Source organism: Vicugna pacos, chromosome 6, assembly GCF_048564905.1.
Source record: "Vicugna pacos chromosome 6, VicPac4, whole genome shotgun sequence".
Taxonomy (NCBI): domain Eukaryota; kingdom Metazoa; phylum Chordata; class Mammalia; order Artiodactyla; family Camelidae; genus Vicugna; species Vicugna pacos.
In genome coordinates this window covers 21,381,937-21,399,000 of record NC_132992.1, presented here as the reverse complement: position 1 = coordinate 21,399,000, position 17,064 = coordinate 21,381,937, and the positions used below count along the sequence as shown (strand labels likewise).

The 17,064-nt window shown below is 44.2% G+C and overlaps 3 protein-coding genes across 20 annotated transcripts in view; 2 read left to right on the top strand and 1 right to left on the bottom strand.

Moving 5' to 3' along the window:
• MAPDA (N6-Methyl-AMP deaminase) overlaps positions 1-3,472 on the top strand; it is a 57,413-nt gene extending 53,941 nt beyond the window's left edge. For all 11 annotated transcript variants that reach the window (XM_072962598.1, XM_072962599.1, XM_072962594.1 and 8 more), the window contains one exon: positions 160-3,472. In XM_072962598.1, coding sequence (XP_072818699.1) covers positions 160-354 — 195 coding nt within the window. In that variant the 3' untranslated portion in view covers positions 355-3,472. The remainder of the gene's footprint in view (positions 1-159) is intronic.
• On the bottom strand, positions 2,240-14,023 carry ZSCAN29 (zinc finger and SCAN domain containing 29). Of its 6 annotated transcripts, none has more exons than XM_015237185.3 (6): positions 13,951-14,023; positions 12,591-13,026; positions 11,902-12,106; positions 9,200-9,892; positions 7,486-7,953; positions 2,240-5,459 (listed from the first exon to the last, which is right to left on the bottom strand). In XM_015237185.3, the coding sequence occupies exons 2-6, from the start codon at positions 12,906-12,908 to the stop codon at positions 4,591-4,593; spliced, it is 2,553 nt and encodes an 850-aa protein (XP_015092671.2). In that variant the 5' UTR covers positions 12,909-13,026; positions 13,951-14,023; the 3' UTR covers positions 2,240-4,590. The 6 variants fall into 6 exon arrangements, with proteins under 6 accessions (XP_015092671.2, XP_006201773.2, XP_072818683.1 ...); XM_006201711.4 differs by having other exon boundaries at positions 13,922-14,011; XM_072962582.1 differs by lacking the exon at positions 13,951-14,023 and adding an exon at positions 13,182-13,744.
• A 178-nt stretch (positions 14,024-14,201) lies between these two features.
• Positions 14,202-17,064, top strand: part of TUBGCP4 (tubulin gamma complex component 4) — a 38,972-nt gene continuing 36,109 nt past the window's right edge. For all 3 annotated transcript variants that reach the window (XR_012073348.1, XR_012073347.1, XM_031672871.2), the window contains exon 1: positions 14,202-14,406. Coding sequence is in view for 1 of the 3 variants with exons in the window: in XM_031672871.2 (XP_031528731.1) it covers positions 14,329-14,406 (78 nt within the window). In the remaining 2 variants the exon portion in view is untranslated. The remainder of the gene's footprint in view (positions 14,407-17,064) is intronic.

Below are 17,064 nucleotides of genomic sequence, written 5' to 3'. Positions count from 1 at the left end.
AACCTGTTTTGTTATAGATATGCATGGATACATTTATAGGCCCCCGTTTAGACTCTTAAAAGAAGCATGGTAAATAGGAAAATAAGACTCTATACAGAAGCTGTTTTTTAAAAAATCATTTCCTCATTCATTTTGAAATTTTCTTGCTTATGTTGACAGACTGATGATAAGGGTGTTTTTGCAACACACCTTTCTCAGGAGTACCAGCTGGCAGCTGAAACATTTAATTTGACCCAGTCTCAAGTGTGGGATCTGTCTTCTGAATCCATCAGCTACATCTTTGCTTCTGACAGCACCAAGTCTGAACTGAGGAAGAAGTGGAATCATCTGAAGCCCAGAGTGTTACATTTTTAAGCTGTAATAAGGTGAAGTACTTTCCAGTATGTACTGCAACCAGGATCTCTCCCTGCTGTTACCCACTTAGTAAACCACCCACCGCTCCCTCCCTTGGAAGCACAGCAGCCAAGGGCCGTGGGCCCCACCGCTCCCTCCCTTGGAAGCACAGCAGCCAAGGGCCGTGGGCCCCGACACCAGCACCTTACTCATGGTGGGCGCCCGGTCAGTCAGTCTTAAGCTGACTAGCAGGCTCTGAGGTCTACCACGGCTCACCTCCGTGCTGCCCGCTGGAAGGGACTTGAGTGTTGCTGCTCACTGAAGTCCTCATTCCAGCAGTGATTTTGACTTAACAATCCCTCTCCATTAGCGGTCATAAAACTTCAAGAAAAACAAAGTAGTTTCTGATCAGAAAAGTTTTGAAATTTCTAAATAACGTGAGGAGAGAGGGGAGAACACAACCTTTAAGCTGATGACTGCTCCGTATTTGGTTATGCTTAATCAGCTCCCTTCACTTAAGTATTCCCCACAACTGCTGACTCGAGGCCACACTGCATACCATGGATTTTTGTGAATCCCAGTAGCCAGGGTTAATCTCCTTTGGGTGACCTAGTGACAGAAAGCTGAGATCTGGCTTTGCCCTTCTCATGTTTAATCCCCTCGGAGTCGAGATTTTTTTTTAAATGTCCCTATCTTACCTTTTCTTATTTTCACCATAATGAAACTATGCTGGCCAGACATTTCTTGGGCTCTAGGGTACTTTAGAATTCTATTTCCAGCCTTTAATTTGACTTCTAATTGTTCCAGATTTTTATTTCTGAAGGAGCCCATAGTGGATGTAGAAGGAATTTAAGCTCCTAAGTAAAGTATCTCCATATAACATCTGTTACTTTAAGTAATGTGGCAGAGGATACTCAGTAACATTTCATATGTCAAAACTTTTGAGACATGCATCTCACTGGATAATTATGAGTGTATAGAAGTAAAGTTTCATTTTAGATTTTGAATCGAATAATGGAGAGAAAATTGACCCATCATCAGGCTCATAGCTCATCTTCCCTCCACCATAAAAACAGTTCTCTATAGAGTTGATGTGACAGCCTCTATACTCAGATTACAGGGAAAGAGAAATGGCAGGTCTGTATGTACATGCATGTATGTGTATATATATATATGTGTGTATAATACTAAGTTCTATGGCATTGGCCATAGAGAATAAGTAATAAAGGGAAGAATGATAATATGGGGGAAATAAAGAAAAAGAAATAACAGTACTAGGGAAACAACTGATGAGAACAGATATGACTGTCCAGCTCCTGCTAATATATTCTTGCTGCTCCTGCTGCACTTGCCACCCAGTCTGTCCCCACAAAGATCTTTTGGGTATTAAAGGGAGAGGCACATAGATCCTCTTGCTCCCCCAACGTTGGGCCTGGTTTCTCTTTCTTGGAATGTTGGAAGACCATGTAGTATTTCTTGCTTCTTCCATCCTCAGGAGTCGCAGATAATGGTTCATGAACTAGTTTGAGATGAATCGGGTTCTCCCTGGCAAGAGTTTTGCCTTTGCCCTATTCAGTCCACACATTCTCTTCGTCTGGACATTGGCAGACTGGTCCTGGGTCTTTTAAAGTAAGACTCCTTCTCCATACCCAGTTATGATAGGTGATAAAGGTTTGTCCTAATGGATGTGGATATAGATACTATGGGAGGAATTTCATTCTAATTTCTCTTTTACCACATTCTAATTTGCTTCTCAGCCTAGGACATAAAGATTCAGACAGGCATACCTGGAGCAACCCCACAGAGAGCCAAAAAAGGCAGGTAAAGATTTATCTTTTCCTACCAGCAACACCTTAATCATCATTTTGCATATATATACATTTTAAAAACCTGAGGAAACACTGGGCAGTTTACAGATACAATTTTTATTAACATGGTATCCCTGAGAGGCAGATGAAGGTGTAAACATTATTCTGCTTTATAGAAAGGGAAATGGAGGCAGGCTGACTTACACACAAGACATCTGGAACCAGAATTCACATCTGCTGATACCACAACCAGTGCTTTTTCGACAAGACTGTACATAGATACACAGAAGACAGGAATCTCTTATTTTTAAAAAAACATAGCACATTTCCTAAACTGCCTCAGATCCTGAGGTGTTGCTTCACACTGGTGTTTCCTGCATCTTCCTGTCTGCTTAGGCAACATAATTGAGATACCATCTCCCTTAATTCCTAAGAATTAGGAATTAGGAGATTCCCTCAACGCCAGAGTGCTACGTAGTCTCTCATCTATCACAGTAAGCTGTGAATTTGAGAATCTGTCTCCCCACCTCTCAGTCCAGGCACAGGACTCCAACTACGTGTGAATATGAAACAGCTGCTTAGCCCAGCCCTTGGCCATCTGCTCACAGTCCTCTTTCCTCTGACCTGCCCATCAAAGTATCTTTGCAAGATACTAGTTTCTGACTTTGGTCTCCCATAGCAGTCCCCTAAAGCTGCTCATTCTTCTTCCTGGGTGCCACCCAGTTGTCTCCTGGCATAGCACGGGCCCCAGTTTACTCTGGAGGATGGGAGCACCTCCTCGTGTGTCTCTGGCACTCGGTGCTTCAGCTGACCAGATCTCTCTGCCTCCTACGAAGCCCGTATTGTACCACCCCTTACATTCTGCACTGCTCCAACTTTTGTCTCACCTTCCTTACAGTCTGTCCTTTGCCTTCTGCTCCATTGCGCCCCAGTTTCCCCATTTCTCACCCACTCAGCACTCAGTTTTGCAGTTAGTTTTGGAAAGTTCTTCCTGCTCTCATTTACCCAGTAACCTTCCCTCTGAACACTTCTATTTCATGAAGCCTTCCTGATGAAAGAAAATACCTCTCAAATTTTCACAAACTCTAATGCACTAGACCTTCACATTTATGCATAGTGTTACTACCTAGCTTTCTAGATTTCCCTAAAACTGTGGCAGCTATATATGTGCACTTAGTGTTTGTCCGTGTCAGTGTCATGGACACTATCTTAGACTGTACGGATAAGGATGGAGTGTGTTTAACTTGTGCTGTACAGACAGGCTCATCATAGTACTATGAACATACAGGCAGTTATTTCAATACGTTTTGATTATAAAGGTCAGAATTACATTTGTGTTTGAAGAGCTGCTTTTAAAAATAGATGTACACAGTTGAATATGTGTGCGCATGTGTGCAAGTATTGTCAACTCCACTGACCAGACAAAGACAATCTGTCCTTGTTACCATTAGGGTATAAAGAGTTGTTGGCACAAAGCGGTCTGTTTTCCCAATCCATGGGAATGTGGCAGGTGGATTCTGCTTATTGCAGGTTAGTACTAAGTGTCCACAGGGTGTGTAACACAAGGCCAGGTGTTTAGGGTGTGTGGAATATGGACAGTTCCCTCTTGGCAGCTTTAGCTGCTTTTCCTGTCACCACATTCAGCTGGCTTGCTCTTTGGGCTTCTGGACCACAAGAGACAGATGAAATTCAGATGAGATGGAGCAGGAAAAAAATTTAAAAATCAAACTAGGTGCTATAAGTGCAGTATTATTCTATTCCAAAGCTTCTAGGGCTTGGAAGAAACTTAAGAAATCCAGGGTTCACACCTCAATACTTAGACAAGGTTTACATGGTTTCCCCATATAGCACACCTAGGTTCTTGACAAGATGATTCACAGGTCAGAACCAAGCTGGACATTAAACTCTCCTCCTTTAAGGTAAATGAAGAGTGTGCGTGACAGATCTGTCATTCTGAGTACAGGCTTAAGTGAGCAGGAAAAGTCATTCTTTTTTGCATTTCCATTACTGCACAAAGAGCTAGACCCATTCAATGAGAAGTCTCACAACTTCTCCCTGAAGTGCTGCTGTGATGGATTTTTCCAGTGGAGATGCAGCTGAATAACAGGATGAATAAAGAAGGCTGACATCAAACTCATAGGACCTACTACTGGGTCCTCTCTATTAGGGGAACAACACGGGCACTGAGAGGGAAAGGTGTTACCTGTCAATTCAAGCAAGGAGAGGGACTGAAATCTTTCATTCTTAAGATGCTTTGGGAATTTGACTCCAGATCCAGGAGAAATAGGAACAAACAGTGGGGTAAATTTCAGGGTATTTCCTAAACTAGTAGGGCACAGTTGAGGAGATGGATCTCACAGTTGAGGAGATGGATCTCACTGTTGGAAGACTTTTCCAAATGATTTTAGTACATGTATTGAGGCTGTTTCCTTCATAGACCCTCAGGGGCTTATTTAAGTGCTGACTGTGACAGAGGTTTTTCTCGTGTATGGATTTCTCGGTGCTTATTAAGAGCAGAGCTTTTACTGAAGCACTTGCCACAGTCATGACAGCCATAGGGTTTCTCTCCTGTGTGGGTTCTGTGATGTGCACGTAAGTCAGAACTCTTACTGAAGCTCTTTCCACAGTCAGGACACACGTGGGGTCTCTCTCCTGTGTGTATCCTCCGGTGTGCACTGAAATGAGAACTGTTATTGAAGCTTTTTCCACACTCTTCACACTGATAGGGCTTTTCTCCTGTGTGGGTTCTCTGGTGAATGATAAGGCTTGAGCTCTGATTGAAGCGCTTTCCGCACTCACCACATTGATACGGCTTCTCTCCCGTATGGATTCTCCTATGGGTGATGAAATTGGAACTGTCACGGAAACTTTTCCCACAGTCAAGACACTTATAAGGTTTCTCTCCAGTATGGATTCTCCGGTGTCTAATGAGGCGTGCACTCCGACTGAAGCTTTTCCCGCAATCAGCACATTTATACGGATTTTCCGCTTGTTGGGATAGCGGATGCATGAGGTGGGTGTTTGGACCAAAGCTTTTGCCATATCTGAGATATTTATAGGGTCTCTCTCCCAAGTACGGTCTCTGATGACTTAAAACTTTACCTAAACTCTTCTCTGGGGATGTCGCTTTTCCTTTTCTTTCCCCTGGGGTCTTTTCCCACTGTCTTCCTGATCTACATTCACTCTCACTGCCTTTACCCTGATTAAGATGCCGGGAGATTTTCCTTTCCGACCTTGCAAGTAATGTCCTATGTAGTTGTACTTCCTCAGAAATATCCCGTTTTAGATTCTCTTCATTTTCAAATCCAGCCTCAAAACCTGACATAAGAATAGAATTTTAAAAGTTATCCATGTCCTCAAATACTATGTGCCAGGGTTAAGCGAGTATCACATTAAATAATCAAAGATAAAAATTAGGGCGCTCTAGATCCTAAATAATTACCATCTATTAAAATTCCAATGTTTACTTCTCTACTTGTAACCTGTTACATGCTTCTCATTTATGTAGGGGCTGGTTAATATGTTAACTCTCCCAGGATACCTGGGATCTTCAGAAAATCCTCTCAGTAAAATAAGAAAAACCTACCAGATCTGAGATGATTATCACCATGTTTATGCAAGAAAAACACCTTCTGATGCTGTACTTTTGCTTCATCTCAGGCCTATCATGGTATCTCGTTCATGTTCATGGTATCTAGTTCATGGTATCAGTAACTAAATGGAATAGAAGGGAATGCCCAGGAAAACTCTAGGAAACTTCTATATCAAAAAAGAGCTACATGAGTCCCGTTCCCCTCATATTCCAAAGTATATTGAGAGTGAAAACAGAATAAAAAAATACTTGGTGTCTTTCAAAGAACAAAAGGCCCTCTCAGAGAGAAACTCTGCTAGGAAGTGTCTCTCTAAAACATTCTCTTTATCTGTGAAAAAATAATCACTAGATATTCCAAAAGTACTACTTTAATGCCCTGGCTAAGCTTTTAATATTCTTCTAGGCTTCTGGGCCTAGGCTATGAGAATTTGCAGTTACTTGCATATTTTCAGTTTGCAAATTTAGTTTGATTTTGCAGAATTTTCAGATGAACTCTGGATCCCAAATTCCCTGGACTAAATCTGAGAACAAAAGAATGCTGTGACAACCTGTACATGTACTCCTTAAAGCAACAGGGTTCTACCCAGAAGCCCAGTCTTAGGAGATGCCCCATGAAACAGAGGTTCATTAGATTAAATGAGACTTCAGAACCTTAAATATGCAAATATAAATTATGTGCCTCCAAGAGGGATATTTAGCATTTCCTAAACCTAGAAGCCATTTTTTAGTGGAACATATTAGTAGCTCCGTGGAATCGATGCTCCATGGAGCACACTTGAAGAATGTTGATCTAAAGAACTGTTGGAAAAGAAAACTTATTTAGTTACTGCCCAAGCACTGTGCTGAGTGCTTCACCACGATACCTCATTTATATCAATATTATGAGATCAGTCTTAATATATAAACAAACTTATGGGGTTAAGTAACTTGCTCTAAGGTACTCAGCCAGTAAACAACCTAGTCCAGATTCACATACATATATATATATGACTCCAAAATCAGAATAATTCTTCCCACGAGGTGGGAAGCCATAATGAAGTCTTTTTTTTTTCCCTTACACAGTAAGATTTTAAGGGTCAGTTCCCTCAGAAATCTCAGAATTTTGCATAAGTATGTCTGAAAACAGAGGTTATCAGGTTTTCATATATGTGAATAAAGCAGGCATAAAGCTAGTATATAAGCTGAAACTAGAAGGAAAAACATAAATGAGGAGAAACTTTAAAAATCAGCCTCATGGAGGGGAGGGTATAGCTCAGTGGTAGAGCGCACACATAGCATGTACATCCTGGGTTCAACCTCCAGTACCTCCATTAAAAATAAGTAAACAATAAGTTAACCTAATTACCTCACCCCCTGCCAAGGAAAAAAAAAAAAAACAACCAAACAAAAAATCAACTTCATTCTACTCTGCCTCCATGACATGCTACTTGGGAGATGTCAGCTTTCAGATTCCCTGCTGGGTAAACTGCCGAATAACCTAGCAGCTCACATGCAGGTGACAGCAAATTTACAAAGTCTGCAACCATCTCAGACTGATGCTGTCGTGTGAGGAGGCAAGTCAGTGAGCAGGTGGTATAAACCAGTTGCTTTAACAGACAGGAAACATGGAGAAGAGAGAAGGTGGTCACAAGAAGAATCCATGATTGCTGTGTGCATAGGCCAGTCCTCCTGGTCTTCAATCTGATGATTTTTCTCCTAAATCCCACTGCCTTCCCTTTGCTATTCATGCCTTAAGAAGTAAAAGGATCTTACCACTGGGGCTCTGAAATAAGACTGGAGCACGGGTCATAGCCTCTGGGGGTACCTCAGTATCCTCTTCATCATCTTCAGAATCTTCTTCTGTGGCCTCCTCATCTGCCTCCTCAGTTTGCTTCTCAGCTTCGGCCTCACTGGTCTCCTGGATGGGGTGTGAGGCCATCTCTTCCTGGCCATCACTGGACGGGGCAGCAGCCCGGGCACTCACCAAAGCATCCATCTCTTCAAAGAAGGGGCAGGTCTCTGGTGCTTGGCCATTCTTGACTTTTCGATAGCTGGTCTGGAGGCTTTTAAACTTGGTCCGACACTGCTCTGGTGTCCTCAGGAAGCCATATTCCCATAACCGCTCAGCCACTGCTCCATACAGCTGGCTGTTGCGGTGACAGTTTCGGAGGGCTTCGTAAAACTGAGTCTCACTAAGAATTGCAAGGTAAGTCTTTGTCTCTTCGTAGCCCCAGTGTACACCTGCCACCAGAAGAGAAATATCAGCACCACCTCAGCCAGGGCTTTACAGACTCAACTCCTTAGTCCTAACATCTGCATCTTGAAAGATCACCTAAGCCTGGGCTCCCAGATGGAAAAGTAAAAATACCTCATGTTTCCAAAATCTACACAAACTCTTAGAATGCTTTGCTCTCTTACAATGAGAGCCAGCTGGAGGTTACATTGCTCCCACTACCCCCCACTCGCTGCAAGTAAAGAAGTGGAAAGAATCAAGACAGAAAAAGCAGTGGAAAAAGACAAAAAGAACGAAGATCATGAAAATAACAGCAGCTAGCATATGTGCCACGTTTGTGATTTACCTAAACTTATTCCAGTTGACAAAAAGAGAAAAAGAATAGAGAAAAGTGAAAGTAAAAAGTGCAAGACAGGAAGACCAGATGACCAGGACAGAACAAAAGTAACAGCACACATGTAATAAAAAAAAAAAAATGGAAGAAACAGATCACTGTTTGCAGAGGACCTGCAACTTTGAGTAGTTTTGCTGCCCTGCCCCATTTTATAGTGGATACAAACTGAAATGGTCAGACAGCTGATTAGTGGTCAGGACTAGGAACAAAGCCTCCTGATTCATACTTCTTCCCATCAAAACAAATAACAAATAACATCAACAATAATATTTAAAAGTTATTCCATAGGCAAATCATATTTCAGCGTAGAGTGTTATACAGGATTTCTTGCTGTAAGACTTCTTAGTACCGTTAAAATGCCAGTGTGTGTTGTGAGTCTCAGAGGAAACTTACAGAATGCTTACTCAACTTTGGGTGGTCCCTCACTATGCTATTCTAAGTAAAAATGAATTCATAATAAACTTACTTTGAGTTCGGAGGAGAAAAGATAAAACACCAGTTCACATAAGGTGCTCCATAAATATTCTCCTTAAAGATAATACAGTGCCAAGTTTTTCTTAGCCTTCAGTGAGTTTATAATCACTAAAAAATATTATAGAGAAATAAATAGAAGGAGTGATAATCGTTTTCAGGACTCTCTTGAATTTCCTGAGTGTATTTCTCTAAAATATCTAAAATTATTCCCCACTTACTAGCTCACTGATTTTCACACACGAGAGTGAAATACACATAGAACTGAGAAGTGCTTCTCTTCTCTATTTAAGCGACAAAGCTGGCGGGTGACATGCTTCCTGACTCCACATCCAGTCTCATTAATTCCTCAGTCTAATCCTAAAATCCCAAGAAGAAAAGCTTCTTACCACTTGGGCTTCGGAAGAGGACAGGTGTGGTGGAGTTATTGGGGTCCTGAGGGGTGGCCTCCTGGCCCACTTCGTCACTGTCAGACTCTTCAGCCAGGGCCTCTTCCCCTTCCTCATGCTGCCAGCCCTCCTGCTCCAGCTCCTCAGGCTCAGCTTCGCTGCCCACCAGGCCAGAGTGAGGGGCTGTCTCCTCCACGTCGTTACTGGGCAGGGAAATGACTTGGGCACTCATCAGAGCTTCCATCTCTTCAAAGAAGGGGCAGGTCTCAGGTGGGTGGCCACTCTTGACTTTCCGATAGCTCTTCTGGAGACCTTTGAACTTGGTCCGACACTGCTCCAGGGTCCGGAGGAAGCCATACTCCCGGAGCCGCTCAGCTACAGCCCCGTACACTTGGCTGTTTCGATGACAGTTTCGGAGAGCCTCATAAAACTCAGTCTGACTGAGAATTGCGAGGAGAGTCCTGGTCTCTTCATAGCCCCAGTGCACACCTGCCACCTTCTCGTCCTCAAGGCCCCAGTGATCCTGTTCCACCCAGCTTCTCTGTCTCCTGGATGGTAACAGATCAGCGTGCATTCGTCTGCCTCCTGTGTGACTGCCTCCTGGGAGTTCCTTCTCCTTTGAGCCCAGATCTGGGATCCGTGCCTCCCCTTGCTCCAATTTGGAGACCACACGGGCTTTAGGAAGCGGAAATCCTGCTTGCAGGGAAGCAAACAAAAAATATCATACTTTTGACTCATCATAAAAAACACCTCTGAGTTCAGACCTGCCTTTTTTAGCCAAGAGGCATAAAGAAAATGTCTAAGAATATGTTTTCAGAAAATTCAATGGGTAGAAGAAAGTGGGAAAATACATGAAACCTCAAAAAATGAGAACTATTTTATTTTCCAGAGCAGGCTGACAAGAGAGGAAAGTTCTGTCATGTGTTCGGAGCAGATAATTCTGTTGCAAGTTGCTCCCTAGCCCTCCTGACCACTTGTAGGCAGGTCCTAGCACGGCTGGAAACAGTCACCTCCTGTCTCCTACAGCGCTGACCCTTGAATAACATGGGGGTTAATCTGAGTATAACTTACGATAGGTCCTCCACCTACCACAGCCACAGTTCCTCCATATCTGCAGATTTAACCAGCCACAGTACTGTCGTAATTTCTAATGAAGGGTATCTGTGTATATCGGACCCAGGACATTCAAACTCACGTTGTTCAAGAGTCAACTGTAGTTCTCCACGTGGGGCTAGAGAATTAAATTCAGAGTGATTTCAAGGGGGAGACTATCTGCAGCTCATCCATTTCCTTCACACTCAGTCACCAAATTCTAAAGGTTTTCCCTTCGTGTATCTATCCCTTCTGCCACCATCCGAGTCTAGCCCTCTTCTCAGACCTGGAGAACTGCAGCAGTCACGGTCCTCCCAACCTCCAGGCTCCTGCTTCCTGAGCTCACATGCTGTATGTACTGCTGAACCTTAACCTGAGCGCCCACCACACACGGCCCACTCATAGAGACCCATCTCCAGAACACAGCACACGTTTATTCACCCCTCTGTGCCTTGCCTTTAACTCCCTCCCTTCTATCCAAATTTAACCATCCTTCAAGAAGCTGCATTTGCTCATGTCCCTGTAAAGCCTTCCCTACAGCCCTCCGTCGTCTCCCACTCTGCCAAACCCCTGCTGTACTCAAACTCAGTGACAAGTCATTATCTGTCATTGTTTCGATACACTTTAGTTCAGCATATATTTATGTTCTCAATCATACTGTAGGCTCTTCTGAGAACCTTTTATTATTACTGAGCACTCCTGCAGAGTGTCAAGCACATGGTAGGTGTTCAAAAACTGATTAATTGTGCAAGTCTGTCTGTGGGGTTGAGGGATGGCATCAGGATGACTAAACGGAGACCACTACCAGACTGCTGGAGAAGGCTGGCATGTTGGAAGATAAGATCAGAATTCAAAACAACCTCAATGAGTTAAAGAAGTGATCAAAGGAAAAAAAAAAAAACCACACAAAATGGAGTTCAGCAGAGTACAAAGAAGAAAAACAAGTTCTACAGAATCAAGTAGAATAGGAAGCACTAGGCACAAAGACAATGGGGAAAGCACTAAGAGTCCTGGGAGTAATGAGTGAACAACAATCATCAAATAATTAGTTGAGCTATACTGAAAGAAAGTGTAGTGAAATTCTGAAGTAAAATTCTTACTCTGCCTCTTCCTACCAGACCTTCACTGGAATGATATATGTAATTTAATTCCCCACAATTAACATGCTATTCAGAAAACTTCTAAGGTTCCAAGGGACAGTAACAAAACCTAGTATGTCTGAAGAATGGAGCTTCTGGGGAAAAGCCTAAAGAAACAAATACAGTTTAATATGGAGAAGGAAAATGACTAAAAGGAAGATGTGTCTTCAAGTATAGAGAAGTTTTCATCTAGAAAATTCTGACCCAGTGTCATCATTACGAGGAGGAAAGAAAATAATTCCAAGTTCTGGTAGAAACTAGGGGGCCATCCTCTGGCCGACTTATCAAGAGAGGAAATGTAAGAATTCTTATTGCAGCAAAGAGCTAAACTCCATGCCTTCAAGAGGTCCCCCAAAACTGCATACTCTACAATTCCACTCATTCCTGAAATCCCTTTCCCACTCACTACTCCCAACCCTACTTCCCAACTTAGAATGGCATCCTGTCTTCCCATATGAATCTACTCCTCACCGCTCCTTTGATAAGGTCTGAGCTTCTCCTTTGGGTTCATCTGCTCCTGCGGTCCCAGGTCTGGGCTTCTTGCCCTCTCTTTCTTGGGTACACCCCTGGGCTGGGGTTCCACTGACTCCTGCCGAACACTTAATAACTCTCGTGATGATTTCAGGGGTGTCATCTTCTCCAAGCGCACTTCCTGCCCCTTCACAGAGACTGTGACCTAGAAACAACCCCCACGAATTGTCACTGCAAGGTCATAATTAGGGGTATTCCCAGAGGAGATTATTTAATACCCCAAAGGAGATCATCCTTTTGGGACATGGCTAGGGCTGGGGTGGAGGGTGGGGGTAGTTAATACCAAACAATGGTCTTTCTTATTCCATTAGCTTAGAGCAGCTGGAACGCCAGAAGAAAAAGATTAAAACAGTAAACCCGACTACAGGCTATAAAATAGTTTCCCTTTCTTCCCTATTAAGTGAAAAACTATGAAACTAGGAATAACTCAATTATGACATGGTGGCAAAGGTACACCCAGGCAGCGTCTCCCAATAAGGTCTATCTGAAAAAGTTAGCTGTTAAAGGACTAGAAGTATAAGCATCACCAAGGGAGACTGCCCCTCTTTAAACCTGACTGTCCCTTAATTTGGCCTTTTATCTTGCCCCTTCCCAGTCACAACGCTTCTGAATTCCCCCTCCCTGCTCACCGAACGTCCAGGTCTTCCAGGCTTTCTTTCTAAATCTTCCACCAGAGCCACTGCCTCCTCTCCACTTTCTGGACATTGTTTTTGCACCCAATTCTGGATCTCCCCAGGTAAGACGATCAGGAACTGCTCTAACACCAACAATTCTACAATCTGCTCCTTGGTGCGCACCTCCGGCCTTAGCCACCGACAGCAAAGTTCCCAGAGTTGGCTGAAAGCCTCCCGAGGCCCAGCTACCTCCTGGTAATGAAATCTCCTGAAGCGCTGTCGGAAGGTCTCAGAGTTAGTGCCATTCCCTCTCAGGGTGGGTTTGGCCATCATTCCCAGCAGAAAGCAGCTTCCCTCCACTTATGGGTCTAGGTTCCAGGGCTTACACCTATCTTCCCATGTCCTTGGAGAATCACCTGCAGATGAGTCTCTCTCTGTAAGAAGTGTCCTCCTAGGGCAGAGAGAGATGGCACTATCAGAAGGAATACACTCATATGTCTAAAGTCTTGCTAGAGCTGGCCTCGCTTCCCATATGCTCCGCGAGGCCATCTGAGGTGGCACCAACTTCAGGACAGCAAGTCAAAACGGAGCATAAAGGTGACAGACCTGCATTTCTGGGCGACTTCCAGGGCAGCCCGGTGAAGTAGCTGAGGATAGTAAAGTACTGTCTGCAACTTGCCGCCTCCCCCAAATCTGACCCATTTAGGTCCCCTGACCAGTGTTGCACAGTGAGTTCGAACCATATGGGAGACCTGGAGCTCGACAGTTCTAAAGGAATGTCACCATCCTGCTGAAGGCAATAAAAAGCCTCTGTCCAGGGGTCGCAGCTGATCTCCGTCAGTACCTCCGCGTCCGCCCCGCCCCCTCAGACTCCACCACTACCATTCCCACCCCAAACAAATATCAAGTACTGAATATTGGGTCTTTGTTTTCCCTCACAGCAGAAGTAACCGCTCAGCAAATATCCGGGAACTACTGATGGGAAACCTGGCGCACTGAAGAAGTTGGTTTTGGCTCCTGAATCGAGGGCCAGGTGGGCTCGGGGAGAGTTACACTAGGTTGGTGGCGAGGGGGAGTCCGAGGGGGTAGCAGTCATGGGTCTCCTGAAGAGGAACTCGGGTGCTGGCCAGGCGCTCCCAGCGCTGCAGGGTTCGCGGGCCCGGTGCTCAGCTCAAGGAACGGCGGGTGCGGGGTTCCGGCCTCTTTGTCTTCGCTCCCTCCGGCCAGGTCACTCTCGGAGCCGTTGTGAGTCCCTCCAAAGGCCTCCCACCGGGCTAAGGCGCCCTGATAGCACCCTTCAGCCCACCCCTGGGAGCTTCTCCCTCTCGGGCTGTCCCTCAACCCACTCGCATCTCTGTCTCCGGGCCAGCCTCACCCACTCGGGGTCTGGCTCCAGCCGGGTCTCTTCAGCCTCCTAGTCCAGCTCCCAAACCGGAAATCCGAGCGGGCGACTCGGGCGCTGAAGGCGCATGCGCAGGGGAAGCCACTAAGACTCCTTCCCCCGCGGCCACTGGCGGGAGCTAGCGGGTGGGCCCAGCCGAGCGCGGCGCACTTCCGGGACACGGCTCGCCGACCCCTTCCCGGCTTCCAGTCTGCTCTCCGCGGCAACTGTCTGTGCGGATAAAGTCAAGAAGAACTGCCAGTCTCAGGAGCCTGTGTGCGTGTGGAGAAGGGAGCGTTCGCCTCCGTGGTCACCTGGTGAGGCTCTGGAGGAGGGTGCGACAGATACAGGGACTTGACGTCCGCCGTGGGAATGATCCACGAACTGCTCTTGGCCCTGAGCGGGTACCCAGGGTCCATTTTCACCTGGAACAAGCGGAGTGGCCTCCAGGTACTGTCCGGCTCGGAGCGCGGGAACTAGCAAAGGCAGAATGGGTGGACCTGAGCCAGTGCCTGGGGGAGGAGTCTGAGGGACCGAAGGGGCGGGGTTTGCAGGGGCTGAGGTGTTGGGGCAGCATGTTCCTGGGCGGGTAACTGGGGCACTGTGCAGCCTAAGGGTGGTGTAGACACCTTGGGAGGGCCTAGGCCGGGAAACAGGGCAGACCCCTTATGTCCCCGCCTTCGAGGAGGAGAGGATCCAGGACCCGGCCTAAGGTTGAAATTGCTGGGAGACTGGATGTAAAATGAGGGAGGCACCTTATCCCATCTTAACCGTGCACTCTGTTTTAAACTGAGTTTTGAAAGCTAGTCCAAATACATACTGCCTAACATACTATAAAGGTTCAGTCAATTTTGTTGATTGAAAAAATGAGTCAGAGTATTTCCCTCATTACTCCTTGCCCAGAAAATATCTGCACTAGAATTTGGGGCGGGGGGGCTTCGTGTAACAGGAATGTATGAGGAGAAAGGGCTACATACTGTATGCATTTAATCTTCACAACCACCGATCTCCATATAAGAGATTAACTCCGGTGTCAGGTATCACATAGCCATTAGTGAACTTGGTCTTGAACCCAGATCTGTCTGGCTCCTGTATCTGAACCACTCTTTTCTACTTCTAGTAATATTATCTAATCATCTCAGTAACTTAATAACTTGAGTATTGTTAGCCCCAGTTTACAAATGAGCAAACTGAAGCCCAGAGAACTTCAGGTGGCCAGTCTTGGCAAGGCAAGATTTGAAACTAGCTCTGTCTGACCACAAAGTCATGCCTGTTCCTATGAGAATTGGTAGTATAGGCTGTTAAGGAGCAGAAAAATTGGTAGTACAGGCTGTTGAGGAGCAGAAAAATTGCATTCTTGATTTACAAAACCTATGAGCCAGATTCCTTTTGTTATTGTTTATTTTCCCTTGTAAAACTAGCACAATGCCAGGCATATAGGAGAAAAATGTTCAGGAAGTATTTGTGCATGCTTGGCTGTCTGAAGTAGAAAGATAACAGAATATGGGAAAGATAGCCGCCTTCCTATTTTTCTTATTAAAAAAGTTTCAATTAAATATTTTCCTCCTGACGTTCTCAGCTGTATTGTTACTTTCTCAGAAAAACTTTCTCTGACCACCTTTTTAAGTATATTCCTTTTGCCATTATTTTCTATCACAACAGCTGGTTTATTTCCCTTATTGGACATCACAGTTCATACTATTTATCGTTATTACCTGTGAATAGGTTTTCTCTCACATAGATTGCCCATGGGGGCAAAGACCACAATGGTCTTCTTCATAGATGTACCAGGAGCACCTAGCACAGTTTCTGCCACACAGTAGGTATTAAGATAGTTGTGGGAAAAAAAGACCATCAAAACCAGCAAACATTGAGTGCTTTCTGCAGAACAGTGTTCTTCACATTTGAATAAAAGGAAAAATTGTCATGAATGCCCAATGTTGATAAAAATCATTTCATTGAAATATTGAATGTGTATATACTTTAAGCCAACTATAAACTCAAGCATATTACTCTTCAACAACTATAAACCAATTATTTTTACAAAATAAATAAAACTACCAAATAGATACATTCAGATTGACATTAATCTAATACAGTTTCTCAGCCTTGGCACTGCTGACATTTTGGCTGGATAATTCTTTGTGGAGGGGGCTGCCCTGGGCACTGTAGGATGTTTAGCAGTATCCATGGCCTCTCCTCGCTAGATGCCAGTAGTACCCCTGAGTTGAGGCAGGCAAAAATACCTCCAGACATTACCAGGTGTCCCTGGGAGGCAGAACTTCCACTGATCTAACAACATAAACTGTTGTTTTGCTAAAACTAAATTGTCGATATTGAGTTTAACAGTAGAAGGACTTTGTGACAGATCTGGCTCTGTATTTTCTGTTTTGACTTCAGTAATTCTAATGTAGAGAATGCCTATTCATATAAGTAGGTTGTACCAAATGGTACCAGTAGCTTTAAGGTATTGATTGCTGTTTCAGAATAACCGGACCTTGAACTTTTCTAGAACTCTGCCAACAAGCACTGCTCAAAATGCCGATTTTAATGGGAGCATCACTTAATTACTGTGTAGAGCTGTCCTAATAATACAAAAATTACTGTCATGTATTGAGCATTTGCTATGTGCTTGGCACATGTGATTTACATGTATTTATTTAATCCTCACACTTTGTCTCCACTTTATAGATATGAAAACTGAGGCACAGAAGGGTATTGCTTGCCTAAAATATCAAGCAAGTAAGAGGCAACTCAGTGATTCAAACCCAGGCATTATGGCTCCAAAGACCAGGTTCTCAAGCACTATGTCATGCTACCACTTAAGTTATTAATTTGAAGATATGGTTAACATCCTGTCATTAAAATCTACATTAAGTGGATTCCTAATCAAATTATTGTGCAATCACTAACTGAAAATTTGTTCTTTGCCTGTTTGTTACCACATTTACTGTCATATAAAGATGGCATCCACCAAATACAATACAACATGAATATGAAATATGGTAAGTTCCTTGGGAGTAGTAAATATATCTGATTTTGTTCATTATTTAATCTTAGAATGTTAGCACAGTGCCTGGGATAAGTAAGTGTTCATTAAAAGTTGGT